Here is a 16582-nt window from a genome sequence, read left to right as displayed (position 1 = left end):
CACTTGTCTAGAATCTTCCAGGGCTCAACTCAGTATGTGGCTCTTCTTCACTTACCTCCCTGGAGCTGCCTTTGGGTAATGCCCCAGGGTCATCTTGTCACTAGTTTCCTTCACTCAGACACTAGAATCTTCAGCCCACTCTTCTATTTTTTTCACTTTTCTGCCCTTTTCTTGGAGAGAAAGTTGAACATAGAGATTATGAACACAGGTTCTACCTAAGTCCAGTTTCCCCACTTATGAGCCCTGATTCCATGGGCAAGTGACCCCTCTTTGGCTCGATTTCCTAATCTCTATTTAAGTATGATTATTGTACCTACCTTATAGGACTGTGCAAGAATTAATAATTCTAATTTAAATAAAATGTTTAGAACCATTTCTGACACATGTAGTAAGTGTTCAATAAATATAAACTATCATAATACTAAAAAAAATAAACTTTATATCTGCATTTCAAATATAGGCAGTTGGTTTGGTGAAAAGAGTCTGAACTTTTTTTTGAATGTGACTTTGGTTTAACTTTTAAGTCCATCTCATATTACCCTGGCATTTCATACTCAACATGTGTAAAACCATTCCCTGTCTCCATCCACTGCACCTTCTCCACAATCAAGATGCCCTGCCCTCATGCTCTCTACTCCAGTGACTGGTGAGACTATCTAAGCCTCACCCATGACAGAATATGAACATCTAACATCTAACCCCCATATTCCAACCAGAAGGCGGCATGGTCTCTGTGGCCTCTGCCTTTACAACCTTCTCTTGCATCATTCCTGGCCATCATTCAAGACTCAGCTCATGAACTTTACTCTAATTGAAATAAAACAGGCACAGAGAGACAAATACCACATGTTCTCACTTTCATATGTAATCAAACTCACAGAAGCAGGAGTAGAACAGCTAGGAGAAATGGGAGTGGGAAGGTGGTCAAAGGAAATGAAGCCTCAGGAGGAATAAGATATTTTTAGATCTTTTGTTAGTAATAGTGTATTATACATTTCAAAAACTGCATAAATTTCAAGTGTTTTCACCACAAAAAAAAATGGTCTTTGAGGTGACAGATATGTTAATTTAATTGACTCACATTGTATTCATAAACCACATTACTCTGTAACTCATAAGTATATTGAACTACGATTTGTCAATTAAAAATATTTGTTTAATTAAGCTCATGCTTTCTACCTTTTTGTGGTCTTTTTTTAGCAACACCACCCCCTTTCTATATTAAACTCCCATTCTTTGTAGTTTTATAGGCCTATGGGATTTCCATGTCTTTCCTGTCATTATGATAATATAATTTCATATCTCTTTCTAGTTTACAAGTTCCATAAGAACAGAGTCATTGGTTTCTATCTCTTTCTGAGTCCCCAGAACTTGGCATCCTCCCACCAATTGATGTTCAATAAATACATCTGCAGTGAATGAATATATAAGGAATGAATGAAGGGATGGAGAAACTTTGGTAAAATAATGATTTAAAGAGAGATTATTATTATCCTAGAAATTCCTAAACAAGTCCCCATCAGTACTTAGCACAATTTGATTTTGAGGCTTTATCATACAAAGGAATAGATGTACAGCAATAAAAAAAAAGCAAGCAAATTTATAGGAGCCAGGTTTTACCAAGCATGGATCAGGCTTAGAGATAGCAAGAGCTACTACAATAACTAAAAGACCATATTAATCAAATCTTCATTAAGAACATAAGAATATACATTATTCCTGTGTCAGGTACAGTGGCACAACCTGTAATCCCAGTGGCTTAGGAGGCCGAGGCAGAAGGATCGAAAGTTCAGAGCTAACCTCAGCAACTCAGTGTGACCCTAAGCAACTTAGCGAGACCCTGTCTCAAAATAAAAAACAAAAAGGGCTGGGGATGTGGCTCAGTGGTTGGCTGAGTGGTTATTTAAATCCCTCGTACCAAAAAATAAATTATTCCTGTGAATAATTTATAAATTAATTTGTTGATAGGCTCTTTTAAAAATAAAATAATATGTAATACAGTATACCAGGCACTATTTTAAGAGCTTTATATATCATTACTCATTTTCATCTTTATTCATAACACCTGTATGATGTATGTTCTGTTATTATCATCATTTGACAGATGAAACTGAGCAGAGTAAGGTTGAGAACTTGCCCAAGGTTACACAGCAGTAAGAATTATTCTAACCCAGGATATCTGATGCCAGATATTCTCTTAACCATCTACCATACCACCCCTCAATATTCATTTACCATTTGCTAAATAAACATCTTCTGAATGCCCATCAGGAATTTCCAGTGCTGGATACCAAAGACATAAATCTGAAGACTACTAGAACTAGTGTGGACCCTGCCTCCAAACATTTTGCAACTCATTGGGTACAATACCTTTCTGTAGGTGTTATGACATCTCTGTACACACAACTCTGGTGGAACAAAGGAAGAGAAAGCAACTTTACCTGGTTTTTGAGAAAGGGAAAATGGTCAGATTTTCAAAGAGGAAGTAACTCATGACCTTGGTATAAAAGATAGGCAAGAGTTTGCCAAATGGACCAGCAAAGCAAGTGTGGAAACTTGCAGGTCTGTAGTGAAATTCCTTTTCCCAGATTCTCAATGGAACTGCTAGATATCTCCAATTCCAGGAGTTCTTAACCTGGGGTCTGAAAAGCAAGTGACTCACCTGAGATGGAGATTCAACCAAGAGATTTTACTGGGGGGGAGGGGGGGGCTGCCTGAAGGGGAAGAAAAGAAGAGACAGAAAGCAGAGAGAGGAAAGGAGGAGGGCAGAGAGAAAAGAGAGCAGAGGAAGAAGAGGAAGAGAAGGAGAGGAGAGAAATAAGAGGAAGAGAGCAGAGAGAAAGAGGGCAGAGAGGAGGAGGGCAGAGAACGTGAGCTTGCAAGCTTCAGCTTAAGAAGGGTTGCATAGGCGATGTGGCGGGTGCTGATTGGTAGGGTGACTCAGGAACCGGGAGCAGACACTGTGTCCAGCAGGGATTGGTTGAGAAAACCTTTGAATTTGGCGCTCTTCGTCTTGGCGCCCTTTGGAGAGGAGGGGGAGGGATAAGGGATTCAGTGATGTTCTCGCTAGACAGAAACTTAACTTCAGCGGGGAGTCTCCCACACACCCAACAGGGTCCAAAGAACCTCAAAAAGGTTTAGATAGAACTGTACTTTAGTATATTTGGCTTCCTTTGTAACCCCTATCTTTCATTATATGCATTTTATAATGTTAATCTCAACAGAATGCACAGGCTTCACTGTCAAAAGGAGTCTATAGCACAAAAAATGTTACCAACCCCTGAATCCTAGACTCACTGTACCAGGAATGTCTCTGCTACAGATATACTGGTCTTGATAACAAGTAGGATTGTACTGTATTGATAATGTTAAATTCTTGTCTTACAATAGATTAAGTGGACTCCAGAAAACCTGATGAATGACCCAACTGTATTTGTGGACTTCTTGGATATAAACAAGACTCTTAAAAAAAAAATCTATCAGAATACTAATGACTATGATAAACTTGCCAGCATACTTAAAGAATTCCAAATGAAGTTGGGTTCAACATCTTTGGAGGTAAAACATATACTACATAAACATTTAAGGTTTGTTACATATGTAAATATTTGTATGCCCACACATATATATACATATATATTATATCAAATTTTTAAAGAAGTGTGTGTGTGTGTGTGTGTGTGTGAGAGAGAGAGAGAGAGAGAGAGAGAGAGAAAGAGGAGAGAAAGAGTCCAAAGGAGGGGGAAAGTATGCCCTCAGATTTCAAGGCAAACAATATTATATTATATTACTTCACCTTATTTTGTCTCAATAGTATATAATTTAAAGACATGGTATACAAGTAAGGCTGTAGAGTGTTGAGTGAACAGTCAATTAAGAGATGAAAAATCAAGTGTGACAGTAGGCTTCAGAGTAACAAGGAGCAGCAAAATGGTTGTGACTCTCTTGACATCTTTTGCATTGTTGTTGGCAGAGATGTGCTGAAACAGAGAAACAACAAAACCATCAGCACCATAAATCGGTTTCCTAAGACTATTCTTTCCACCACTTGCTCCACTTGCCAAGACAGAACAACAGAAAAGCAGCCTAGATGCTATGGTTCTCTTCATTTTCTTGTCTCAGCCTGATGGCTGTTCAACACTGCTCACTAGAATATTAGCATAGGGATGATCCTCATTGTGAAAATATACTTTTCCTAAATATGCATGTACACCAGCCAACTGGACCCAAATCACTGGATTACTAGAATAGTAATTCTCATTCCCATATTATTGTGTATAAAACCATAACACACATCTGATTTTTCTACACCTATAATCAGTTTGTCACATTTCTTCTGCTAGATTCCTCATCCCATGGTGTTCTTTAAGGAAGCCATAGAACATGTCATGAGAGCTACAAGGGTCCTTCGACAACCAGGGAGTCATATGTTACTGGTATGAATTTAAATCTTTTAATTTTTGTTTTCTTTTTGGTACCAGGGATTGAACCCAGAGGCTCTAAACCACTGAGCTATATCCCCAGCACACACACCCTCCCTTATTTTTGAAACAGGATCTTGCTAAATTGCTTAGGGCCTTGCTAAGTGATTGAGACTGGCTTTGAACTTTTGGTCTTCCTGCTTCATCTTCCTGAACTGTTGGAATTACAGGCATGTGCCACAGCACTTGATTTTCAGTGTTTTTAAGTTTGCAAAATAAAAATTAAGAAACTTCAGTAAAGTCATCTTTCTAGCTGAAGTTTAATGTACCCACTTTTGAAAAATCACAGTAATTAAGTCATAGAACAGGATCCTTTTCCTTGCTAGTTTGCTCAAGAAATTTGATATCACATATAAATGTTATTTGTTTTGGAAAGGTATTTGACATGAATAAAAATTAATGGATCTAGCACAGCTTCCAGTGTATCCCAGCATAGATATGGTATCTATGCAGGTGGATCCTGACATCAAAAATAGTACATTAACTTGACAGCCATTGTAGTACTTTGAGCTCCATATAGACAGCACTGGGGCAAGTGAGAGCCAGATGGGCACTGGGTGACTCTGTGCTTGCTGAGGAAAAATAACTAAACATGGGCAAAGGAGATCCTAAGAAGCCAAGAGGCAAAATGTCATCATACGCATTTTTTGTGCAAACTTGCACAAGAGGAAGCATACAGATACTTCAGTCAACTTCTCCGAGTTTTCTAAGAAGTGCTCAGAGAGGTGGAAGATCATGTCAGCTAAAGAGAAAGGAAAATTTGAAGATATGGCAAAGGTGGACAAGGCCCATTATGAAAGAGAAATGAAAACCTATCTCCCTCCTAAAGGGGAAATAGGAGGCCAAGAGGCCTCCATCAGTCTTCATCTTGTTCTGTTCTGAATATTGCCCCAAAGTCAATGGAGAACATCCTGGCCTATCCATTGGTGATGTTGCAAAGAAACTGGGAGAAGTGTGGAATAACACTGCTGCAGATGATAAGAAGGCTTATGAAAAGAAAGCTGCTAAGCTGCAGGAAAAATACAAAAAGGATATTGCTGCCTGCTGAGCTAAAGGAAAACCTGATGCAGCAAAAAAGGGAGTTGTCAAGGCTGAAAAAAATCAAGAAAAAGAAGGAAGAGGAGGAAGATGAGGAAGATGAAGAGGAGGAGGCAGATGAAGATGATGATGATGATGAGTAAGTTGGTTCTAGAGCAGGTTTTTTTCCTTGTCTATAAAGCATTTAACCCCCCTGTACACAACTCACTCCTTTTAAAGAAAAAAAAAATTGAAATGTAAGGCTGTGTAAGATTTGTTTTTAAACGGTACAATGTCTTTTTTTTTTTTTTTTTTTTTGTATAGTTAACACACTATTGAATGTGTCTTTAGAGAGCCTTGTCCTGGTGGTATTTTCAATAGCCACTAACTTTGCCTGGTACAGTACAGGGGTTGTAAATTGGCATGGAAATTTAAAGCAGGTTCTTCTTGGTGCACAGCAAAAATTAGTTATATATGGGGATGGTAGTTTTTCATCTTCAGTTGTCTCTGATGCAGCTTATATGAAATAATTGTTGTTCTGTTAACTGAATAACACAGTATAATTGCAAAAATTTTTTTAAAAAGTTGCAGCTGTTTTGTTGACATTCTGAATGCTTCTAACTAAATACAATTTTTTTATTTTTAAAAACGTACATTAACTTAAATATTGACTTAGAAACATGAGGCTTTGCACAAAATTTTGCTTCTCATGAGAACATATGGGAGCTAAATTCTTAGAAAACTCCTAAATACTTCAAATAGAGAAAAAGTTTTGGAGAGCTAAATAAATCTAACATATATAGCCAATTATAAAAATCATACTGTTTATAACAGTTTAAGTTATTATTTATGCCTACTTTTTAATACTTTATTTATAACTATTTAGTTCCTTAGATAGGTCTTTTTTTTTCCTAAGGACTTGTTCTTACATTCAGAACAGCTAAAGCTTTATTTAAACACTCCTTTATTTAAATAAACATTTACAGGAAGATTATATAAAATTAATTCAAACTTAGAAAATTGAATTAAGAAAAAAATACAAAGTAATTTTTCTCTCCCACCAAAGCTATTCTTCACTAACTGATCCCATCTGTAAATGGAATCACCACATCTCTTCAGCTATATCCAGAAAACTGAGTCATTCGATCTTGTGGCTTTTCCATCACTCCACATTCATCAATAAATCCTGGCAATACAATTTTCTAATGTATCTCAAGTCTGCCTACTTTGCTACATCTTCACAACTACAACCCTTTTTAAGCTGCCATCATCTTCACCTGGACCAAGCAACAGTGTTTTCTGATTCTCTTACTTAAAGTATCATGCCCCTTTCCTCAGCCAGGGCCACTTTATCCCCTTATTCTGCTTTGATTCATTCCAGTTCTTCATATTATCTGAGATTAAATTGCATATTAATTTTATTTATTATCTGTCTTCATATTTATAACACAAGTTCTAAAAGGGCTGTTTTTTCCCTCTGATTTCAATTATTAACATTATTTTTCTATTCCCAAAGGGTATATATTCTTGATTTACTTCTTTTACAACAAAGTGACCCCTTTTTTTTAGCAAATCGATTGTTTTCTAATAAGTACATTTAGGGAAAGTCCTCAATTGTTAAATCCTCAGAATGTTTTCAGAGTAATTTTTTTAAAGCCTACACTCACCTGGAAAGTTGAATTCTTAAAAATTCCTATATCATCATTCTCCTGAACCCATCTGTACTGTCAAGAGCCATTACTGAAAATACAAATTTTTTTAAAAAAGACAAATTCCTACTTCTCCTGATCCTATTACTATTTTTTATATTTATTTTTTATTTGTAGTTGGACACAATATCTTTATTTTTATTTATTTATTTTTATGTGGTGCTAAGGATCAAACCCAGAGCCTTGCTCATGCTAGGCAAGCACTCTACCAGTGAGCCACAACCCTAGTCTGTGACCCTATTACTATTTTGTCTACATAAGCATCCAAGATAGATTTTTGTCCTGGATCAAAGTAACACAGGGGTTCAATTTTGCAAAGCAGTAATTTTAATTTTGGAGGTTGAACTAGCAACTGGGACTTCTGCAGGAAGGAGCAACTGGAAGAAGCATAATGATTTAATGAAGAACCTGCAGGATATTAAAAATAATGAGCCAGTCATGATCTAGGTTAGAGAATAACCTGGTGACATTGATTTAATTAGGTAACCAAGTAAAAGAAGAAGTCATGTTATTTTTTAACATAAATATTATATGGTTCGACTGAATTGACTTGTTGAACTAACAAAGAATATAAGAAAACAAACATTAGTATTTCAATTTAAGGTATGGGTTTAAAAGATAATTGTAGACAATTTATTATGTAAAATGTTCAGTTTTCAACAAAAATTATAAGATATGAGAAGAGACAGAATAGTGTAAGTTATATACAGGGAAAAAAGCAGTCAACAGAAACTCTTGAAGGTAATCCAGAGATCACTTGCCAGACATCTGGAAATGCAGCTGTTATTAATATATGAAAGAATTAAAGGAATATACATATATTAAAAATTAAAGTATACAACAATGACTTTTCAAATAAAGAATACCAATAAAGAGATAGAACTTTTTTTTTATATTCTCCTTTTATTTTTTTTTATTGGTTGTTCACAACATTACAAAGCTCTTGACATATCATATTTCATACATTAGAATCAAGTGGGTTATGAACTCCCATTTTTACCCCAAATACAGATTGCAGAATCACATCGGTTACACATCACATTTTTACATACTGCCATATTAGTGACTGTTGTATTCTGCTACCTTTCCTATCCTCTACTATCCCCCCTCCCCTCCCCTCCCATCTTCTCTCTCTACCCCATCTACTGTAATTCATTTCCCTCCATGTTTGTTATCCCATTCCCCTCATAACCTCTTATATGTAATTTTGTATAACAATGAGGGTCTCCCTCCATTTCCATGTGATTTCCCTTTTTTTCTTCCTTTCCCTCCCACCTCATGTCTCTGTTTAATGTTAATCTTTTCTTCCTGCTCTTCCTCCCTGTTCTGTTCTTAGTTGCTCTCATTATATCAAAGAAGACATTTGGTATTTGTTTTTTAGGGATTGGCTAGCTTCACTAAGCATAATCTGCTCTAGTGCCATCCATTTCCCTGCAAATTCCGTGATTTTGTCATTTTTTAGTGCTGCGTAATACTCCATGGTGTATAAATGCCACATTTTTTTTTTATCCATTCATCTATTGAAGGGCATCTGGGTTGATTCCACAGTCTAGCAATTGTGAATTGTGCTGCTATGAACATCGATGTGGCAGTATCCCTGTAGTGTGCTCTTTTAAGGTCTTCAGGAAATAGTCCGAGAAGGGCAATAGCTGGGTCAAATGGTGGTTCCATTCCCAGCTTTCCCAGGAATCTCCAAACTGCTTTCCAAATTGGCCGCACCCATTTGCAGACCCACCAGCAGTGTACAAGAGTACCCTTTTCCCCACATCCTCGCCAGCACTCATTGTTGTTTGACTTCATCATGGCTGCCAATCTTACTGGGTTGAGGTGGTATCTTAGGGTGGTTTTGATTTGCATTTCCTTGACTGCTAGAGATGGTGAGCATTTTTTCATGTACTTGTTGATTGATTGTATGTCCTCCTCTGTGAAGTGTTTGTTCATGTAGAACTTATTTTTTAAAATAGAATTTCCAGGGTTGGAAATGATAATAAATGGGAGATTAAAACTTCATTAGAAGAGCTCACAGCAGATTTAAGATAACAGAAGAAAGAATCTGCAAACTTGAACATTCAGCAATAAAAATTATTCAATCTGGGGAAAAAAACACAGAACCTTAGAGACACCATTAAGTACACTAGATATACCAAAATATACATATTGTATAAAAGAATAGAAAAATGAAGTGATAGAAAACATGATATAAGCCAGGTGCATTGGCACTTGCCTATAATCCTAGCTGCTCAAAAGGCTGAAGATTTTTAAGTTCAAAGACAAAGAGAAAATCAAGGTAGCAAGAGAGAAACAACTAATTATGTGATGGGGATTCTCAATCAGATTAACTGCTGACTTCTCGCCAGAGTAATTGGGACATCTATGCTGGAACTCCAGCCATTGCTAAGGGCTACTAAGGGAGAGTATTTAATTACTATGGGGGCAGAGAAACAGATACAAGTTGTATCGTTTATTTGCTCATTGAACATTTGCATTTCCTTTTCTGTGAATTATTTTATTTATATCTCTTGTTTATTTTTTCTTCTGTGTTATCTCTTTAATCAATTTGTAGGATTATTTATCTATTCAGATACTAATATTTTCTTCATTGTATACGTGGCAAGTGTAATTTTCTATATTAATCTTTTTAATTTATTTACAATATCATTCAGTAGTTTTTAATTATAACATAAAAATACAAAAAAGCCCTAAAAACTATAATTAAAAAAAAGAATTAAAATAGAGCTCTAGAACACATCAGTTGAACACAAAAAAAGTACAAAAGGAGAAACAAAGATGAAAAAAGGAGATATATAAAAACCAAAAATATGGCTAACAAAAATCAAACCATGTCAACCATGACATAAATGTAAATGCATTAAAATGCCAATAAAAGGGAAAGATTTTAAGATTCTATTTATTTTTAAAAGAAAAAAATTTAAAATGTGACTTCTATGTCAACAGCTTCAAAGACACAAAATAATTGAAAATGAAAGAATGGAGAAAGAGAATCCATGCAAACAATTACCATTTGAGAGTTGGAGTAGATGTACTAATATCAGACAAAGCAGACATTCAGGGGAGGAGATATTGTCTGAGACCAAAAATAAACATATAGTAATTGTAAAAAGGGTCAGAAAGGGATTGCAGTTATAAACATGCACAGCTAAAAACAAAGCACCAAAAATACATGGAGCCAAATCTGAAAGAATTTAAGGAGAAGTAATCAATTACAACAGTAGTAGGACTTCAATACTACCATTCTCAATAATCAGCAGAGGGAATAGACATAAAATTAGCAAGGGTATAAATAATATCAACAATATTATAAAATAACTTGCTCTAAATTGACATGATAAAAGACTTCACCCAAAAACTATAAAATACACATTCTTCTGGGAAAAAACTGGAATATTCTCAAGGACAGACCAGATGCCAAACCATGAAATAAGTCTCAATAAATTTAGAAGAATTTAAATCATTGCAGTATGTTTTCTGATCACAAGAGGATTAAATTAGAATTCATTAGCAACAAAAGGAAATTTGAGATGTTCATAATTATGTGGAAATTTTACAAATGACCAATGATTGAAAGAAATCAGAGAAATTTAAAAATACTTTTAGAAAAATTGAAACAAAAGCACAATATACCTAAAGTACTTAGAGGGAAATCTATACCTCTGAATTCTATATTTAAATAAAGTAAAACTTCTAATCAATAAGCTAATCTTCTACCTCAGGAAATGATCAAAAAAAATCAAATTCAAAATAAGCAAAAGGAAGCTAATAAGAAAGATTAGAGCAGCAAATAGAAAACAGAAAAACAAAATTGGTTTTTTGAAAGGATCAACAAAATTAACCAACTAGACTGAACCAAGAAAAAAACAGGAAAGACATGGGCTAAGGTTGTAGCTCAATGGTAGAGCACTTACCTAGCACGTGCGAGGCACTGTATTTGATTCTCAGCACTGCATATAAATAAGCAAAATAAATGTCCATTGACAACTAAAAATATATTTTTTTAAAAATTAGAAAGGCAATTCAAAATTATTAAAACCAGGAATTAAAGAGGCGACATCACCAACATTACAGAAATAAGGATTATAAGAAAATACTATCCACAATTGTATGCCAATACATTAGATAACTTAAATTGAAGAATACTTTCCAACACAAACTACTGAAACTGAGGACTGAAAAAATCTTAATGGATCTATACAATAAAGAGACTGATTTAACAATTTTTAAATTCCCCACAAGGACAACTGCAAAGCCAAATGGGTTCACTAGAGAATTCTATCAAACATTTAAGAAAGACTTAACACAAAATCTTCACAAACCTTCTATTTTCCCTTTTAGAAATAAAAGAAGCAATACTTCCCAACTCATTTTTAAGGCCAGTAATTCCAATACCAAAGCTAAACAAAGACTTTGTATTGGTCCATTTTGCTTAGTTTTCACAAAATACCTGAGGCTGGTAACTGATTGAGTAAAGAGTTTTATTTGCCTCATGATTCTAGTGGCTAAAGGGTCTAAACAGCATGACACCATGCCCTGGTGAGGGTTCTCTGGCTATTTCCTACAATAAGCAAATGAATAAACAAACTGTGTTCATTTGTACAATGTAATATTATTCAAATATAAAAAGAAATGAGCTATAAAACTACAACCATATGGCAGAGAAGAAGCCAAAAGGGAAATGGCCGTGTGCAGAAGGGCCACATGTGTGAGATCAAGGAAGCAAGAGAGATTCATGGGAGGTTCCAATACCTATCTACATTACCACACTGGGGCCAGTCTTCCAGCACATGAACCTTTGGGAGATAAACTATATCCAAACCATAACAGACATCAGGAAAAAAAACTACAGACCAATCTCTTATAAGAATATACTTGTAACAATTCTAAACAAAATACTACCAAACCTAAGCTAGCAAATAATATACCATAAGCAAGTAATATTTGTCCCAGAATGCATGTTTCTTTAAATATCCAAATATCCACTAATGCAATACACCATATTAATGTAATTCAAGTAAAACCCACATAAAAATATCTGAATAGATTTTTTTAAAGCACTTGAAAAAAAATTCAACATTTTTTATTTTTTTTCAAACTTGCAGCAAAAAGGAATAGAAGGGAACTTTGTCAACCTAATAAAGGACATCTATGGAGATTTGTAGCTATACTCATGCCCTCTAGACAAGGACTACTGAAAACAAAGGATGTTCTGACTCTCAATTTCTACCAAACCCATTATTAGAGGTTCTAGATGGTGCAATTAAGTAATAAAAGGGGGGAAAGGGCATTCAGAATGAAAAAAAAAAGTAAAACTGTCTTTATCAACATTCCACATATGGAGATCCAAGATGGTGACCAGAGGGAGGCAGCATTCTGAATTGACCTGTGACCTGGGACTCAAGTAATGAGAATACTGCTTCTCTGCAAGTGATATTTCTGCTTCTGTGCATAAATCACAGTCACCATGCCCGTCCAGGGCTCCAGGCCTCAGTATCAGAGTAGGTCTCGCAACTACTCATCTATGCAGTACTACTGGGTACCCAAGCAGGACCATTGGCAACAGCACCTGCCCAGAACTTTTGGCCACCTACCCGAGCAGAAATTACAGAAATCAACCCCCAGCTACCAATATGAGACTTCCCTGCTCGCCACCATCTTAGGACTCGGCAGCAGCGGAGATAATCCCCTACACGCAGTAGCCTGCCTGCACCTGAGAACCTCACACAGGCTCTTGAAGTCAGTCAACAGCCACACACTGCATGCCACAAAACTCGTCTCTGAACTCACTAACCAAAGCCATCTCTCGGCTCCCGCTACACCACCCTACAGCCCACTGCTGAAAGCAGGTGCCTCCATCTTGAGCCATCTTCATCACCAGCTTCAGTGGGGGGCAACTCCCAGTTTGGAACTCCAGCTGGCCAGGTACCCAGTTTCTAACTCCCATCTCTCCCCAACTTTCACCACTCCAGCACAGTGACATCCTGGTTACCTTCATCATCCTGAGGGTGGAGATACCAGCTAACAACAGATGACCCCACCTATTGGATGAGAAGAAAGCAGGAAAGATATGGATTTCCAACCAAATCAATCCAAACATGAAGAGTGAATTTGAAAACCAAATCCAAGAGGCTTACAGGACGCCAAATGTACAAAATCATAACAGATCCACACGAAGGCACATTATAATGAAAATGCCTAACATACAGAATAAGGAAAGAATATTAAAAGTCATGAGAGAAAGAAATCAGATTAATGTAGGGGGAAAACAATTAGATTATGTGCAGATTTTTCAACCTATATCCTGAAAGCTAGAAGATCCTGGAACAACATATATCAAGCTCTGAAAGAAAATGGATGCCAACCAAAAATCTTATAGCCAGCAAAATTAAGCTTTAGATTTGATGATGAAATTAAAACCTTCCATGATAAACAAAAGTTAAAAGATTTTACAACTCAAAAGCCTGAACTACAGAACATCCTCTGCAAAATATTCCATGAAGAGGAATTGAAAAACAACAATGAAAATCAGCAAAGGGAGGTATTACACTAAAGGAAAAACTAATCAAAGGAGAAACCAAGTCAAGTTAAATACCAAAAATAAATAAAAATGATTGGGAATACAAATCATGTTTCAATTATAACCCTGAATGTTAATGGCCTAAACTCAACAATCAAAAAACTGGCAGACTGGATTTTAAAAAGACCCAACTATATACTACTTCCAAGAGACTCATCTCATAGGAAAAGACATCCACACACTTGGTGAAAGGTTGGGAAAAAATCATACCACTCTTATGGACTGCAGAAGCAAGTAAAAAGGTCTCCATCCTCATATCAAATAAAGTAGACTTCAAGCCAAAGTTAATCAAAAGGGATAAAGAAGGATTTTTCATACTGCTTAAGGGAAAAATTCATCAACAAGACATAACAATAATAAATTTATATGCCCAAAATAATGGAGCATCTATGTTCATCAAACAAACTCTTCTCAAGTTCAAGAACCAAATAGACCCCAACACAATAATTCTGGATGACTTTAACATACCTTGTTCACCACTGGATAGATTGTCCAAACAAAAGCTGAACAAAGAAACCATAGAACTCAATAATACAATCAATAACTTAGACTTAACTGACATATATAGAATATTTCTTCCTTAAATGAATGAATACACTTTCTTCCCAGCAGCACGTGGATCCTTCTCTAAAATAAACCATATATTATGCCACAAAGCAACTCTTAGCAAATACAAAAAAGTAGAGGTACTACTCTGCATTCTAACAGATCATAATGGAGTGAAATTAGAAATCAATGATAAAATAAAAACATCCACATGATTCTGTTTGTAGAAAGTCCTAAAGACAACCCAATTTAAAATAAATAGATGCTGCAGAAAAGCATATGAAAAGATGTTCAATATCCATTGTCACTGGGGGAACCAAGAATGACATACCACTAATTAAACTACCCAGTTCCTAAAAAATAGTAATAGGAATTACTGTCAAGGAGACAAAGCAAAAGGAACTCTTATTCTTTGCTGGTAGGATTACAAAATGGCACAGTCACTTTGGAAGACAATTGCCAGTAAGAAACAAAGCTAAACATAGTTATGCCATATGATCCAGCAGGCATGCTTCTTCATATTTACCCAACTGATTTGAAAACTTATGTCCACATAAAAACCTGCACATGAATGATTACAGCAACTTTACTCATCATCACCCAAAACCAGAAGTCACCAGGATATCCTTCAATAAGCACATGAGTAAACAAACTGTGGTCATTTTTACAATATAATATTATTCAGGGATAAAAGAAATGAGCTATCAAACTGCAAAAGACATGGTGATTCTTAAAGGCTAAGTGAAATAAGCCAATCTGGAAAGGCTATAACTACATTATTCCAATTATATTGTCTGAAAAAGGCAAAACTATGGAGATGATGAGATTAGTGGTTGCCAAAGTTTTGGTCAGGAGAGAAAGTGAAACACAGACTTTTTAAGGTGGTGAAAATTTGTTTGACACAATCACAGTGAATTCATTACACTATATATTTGTCAAAACACATAAAACTTCACAACCTAAAGAGTAAACCTTAGTTGAGTTTCAAAATGGTGGAATACAGTAGGACCAAGAAAGCAGATAGGCAAGTTCTCAATAAGGTGGGTAAATGAAACAGGGAACAGGGATGCTTTACTGGAATTTAATACTGGACAATCAAGCAGATTGAGGAATCAAGAGGTTGGATTTAATAAAATAAGGAAGAAATCTCCAGCACACAGCCACTGCTGCAGCTAGAGGCACCACCCAGAGTGGTCCCTCTGCAAGCAGAGGGATAAGAAAATTAAAGGAACCCATATTTTTAGGAGGCCTGAGGTGTGTCTAGGTATGGAGAGTTTAGAGATCAAAGACACTGCCTGAATAAACTGAAAAGCATGCTGCACAATATCCTTTATGGGAAAGAAATTACATCTCTCCTGTCAGCATGTGGAGGACAGAGGAAGGAACCATTTTGCAGCCACAATGTGGGGGCCAGCAGCTGATGGAGCCAATTCCTGGCAAACCTGAAATTGGCTTGAAATACAGGCCTGAAAAACCCACATTGCAAGACAAAGAGTATGCCTAACTGACCAGGAGAAAATCAAACATAAAGAGAGGTTAACAAGGAGACAACTGGTCAGGGAAACCCACCAGGCTCTTCCTTTCCCTCTCTAATCCACCTGGTTGCAGGACCGGCTGGAAGACCTGCTACTAGCTGGGGTTTTGAAAGGGCAGAGGTGGGATAGATTGAGTTTGGAGACTGAACCTGAGATCAAGAAATATGGGGTCCACAGGTGATGGAGTGGACTAAGAATTGGCTCCTCCACCACACAAGTGGAACCCAGGGTAGATCCCTGGACTGCAGTCTTCCAGCATGCACCAGCAATTGCTGGGCCCTGGAGGAGTGCTGATTTAAAATATCCTAACCAGGGCTGGGGTTATAGCTCAGTTGGTAGACTGCTGCTTGTTTTGCATGCATAAAGCCCTGGGTTCAACCCCCAGCACTGTCAAAAAGAAAAAAGTCTTCAAACTAGTTGGTATTCAGCTGGAGCCTGGAGCCGACTTAAGCCTAAACCCTGTCTCCAGAGTTCCTCCTATGGGTTACCTCTAGCAACCCCAACCTGAGGGAGGAGCAAGCATCATACCCTAGAAAAACCCACCTAACAGTGCTTTAAGAAGGGAAACTGAGAATCTTTTGAACTCCAATAGAAATAATTATCTTTTTTTTCTTTTTCTTTTTCTCTGTTTAATTGTAACCTTAATGGTTCATGGATATTTATACATATTCATGTCTGTTTTCTTTTTTTCTTATTTCTAGCATT

The 16582-nt window shown here is 36.4% G+C and overlaps 1 protein-coding gene and 1 pseudogene across 2 annotated transcripts in view; both read left to right on the top strand.

Annotated features, from left to right (window-relative positions):
- DNAH14 (dynein axonemal heavy chain 14) overlaps nucleotides 1-16582 on the top strand; it is a gene marked incomplete at both ends in the record, with an annotated part of 361185 nt that overhangs the window by 218188 nt on the left and 126415 nt on the right. Inside the window, 2 exons of the mRNA XM_081298208.1 lie at nucleotides 3391-3558; nucleotides 4344-4436. Of these exons, the coding sequence (XP_081154334.1) occupies nucleotides 3391-3558; nucleotides 4344-4436 (261 nt within the window). The remainder of the gene's footprint in view (nucleotides 1-3390; nucleotides 3559-4343; nucleotides 4437-16582) is intronic.
- LOC308652332 (high mobility group protein B1-like) lies at nucleotides 5074-5662 on the top strand (annotated as a pseudogene). The gene has a single exon. The product of its transcript is annotated as a high mobility group protein B1-like (transcript).

Source organism: Spermophilus citellus, assembly GCF_964194105.1.
Source record: "Spermophilus citellus genome assembly, chromosome: 6".
NCBI lineage: Eukaryota > Metazoa > Chordata > Mammalia > Rodentia > Sciuridae > Spermophilus > Spermophilus citellus.
The sequence above is the reverse complement of the archived record's forward strand: the minus strand, read 5'-3'. Positions and strand labels throughout refer to the sequence as shown.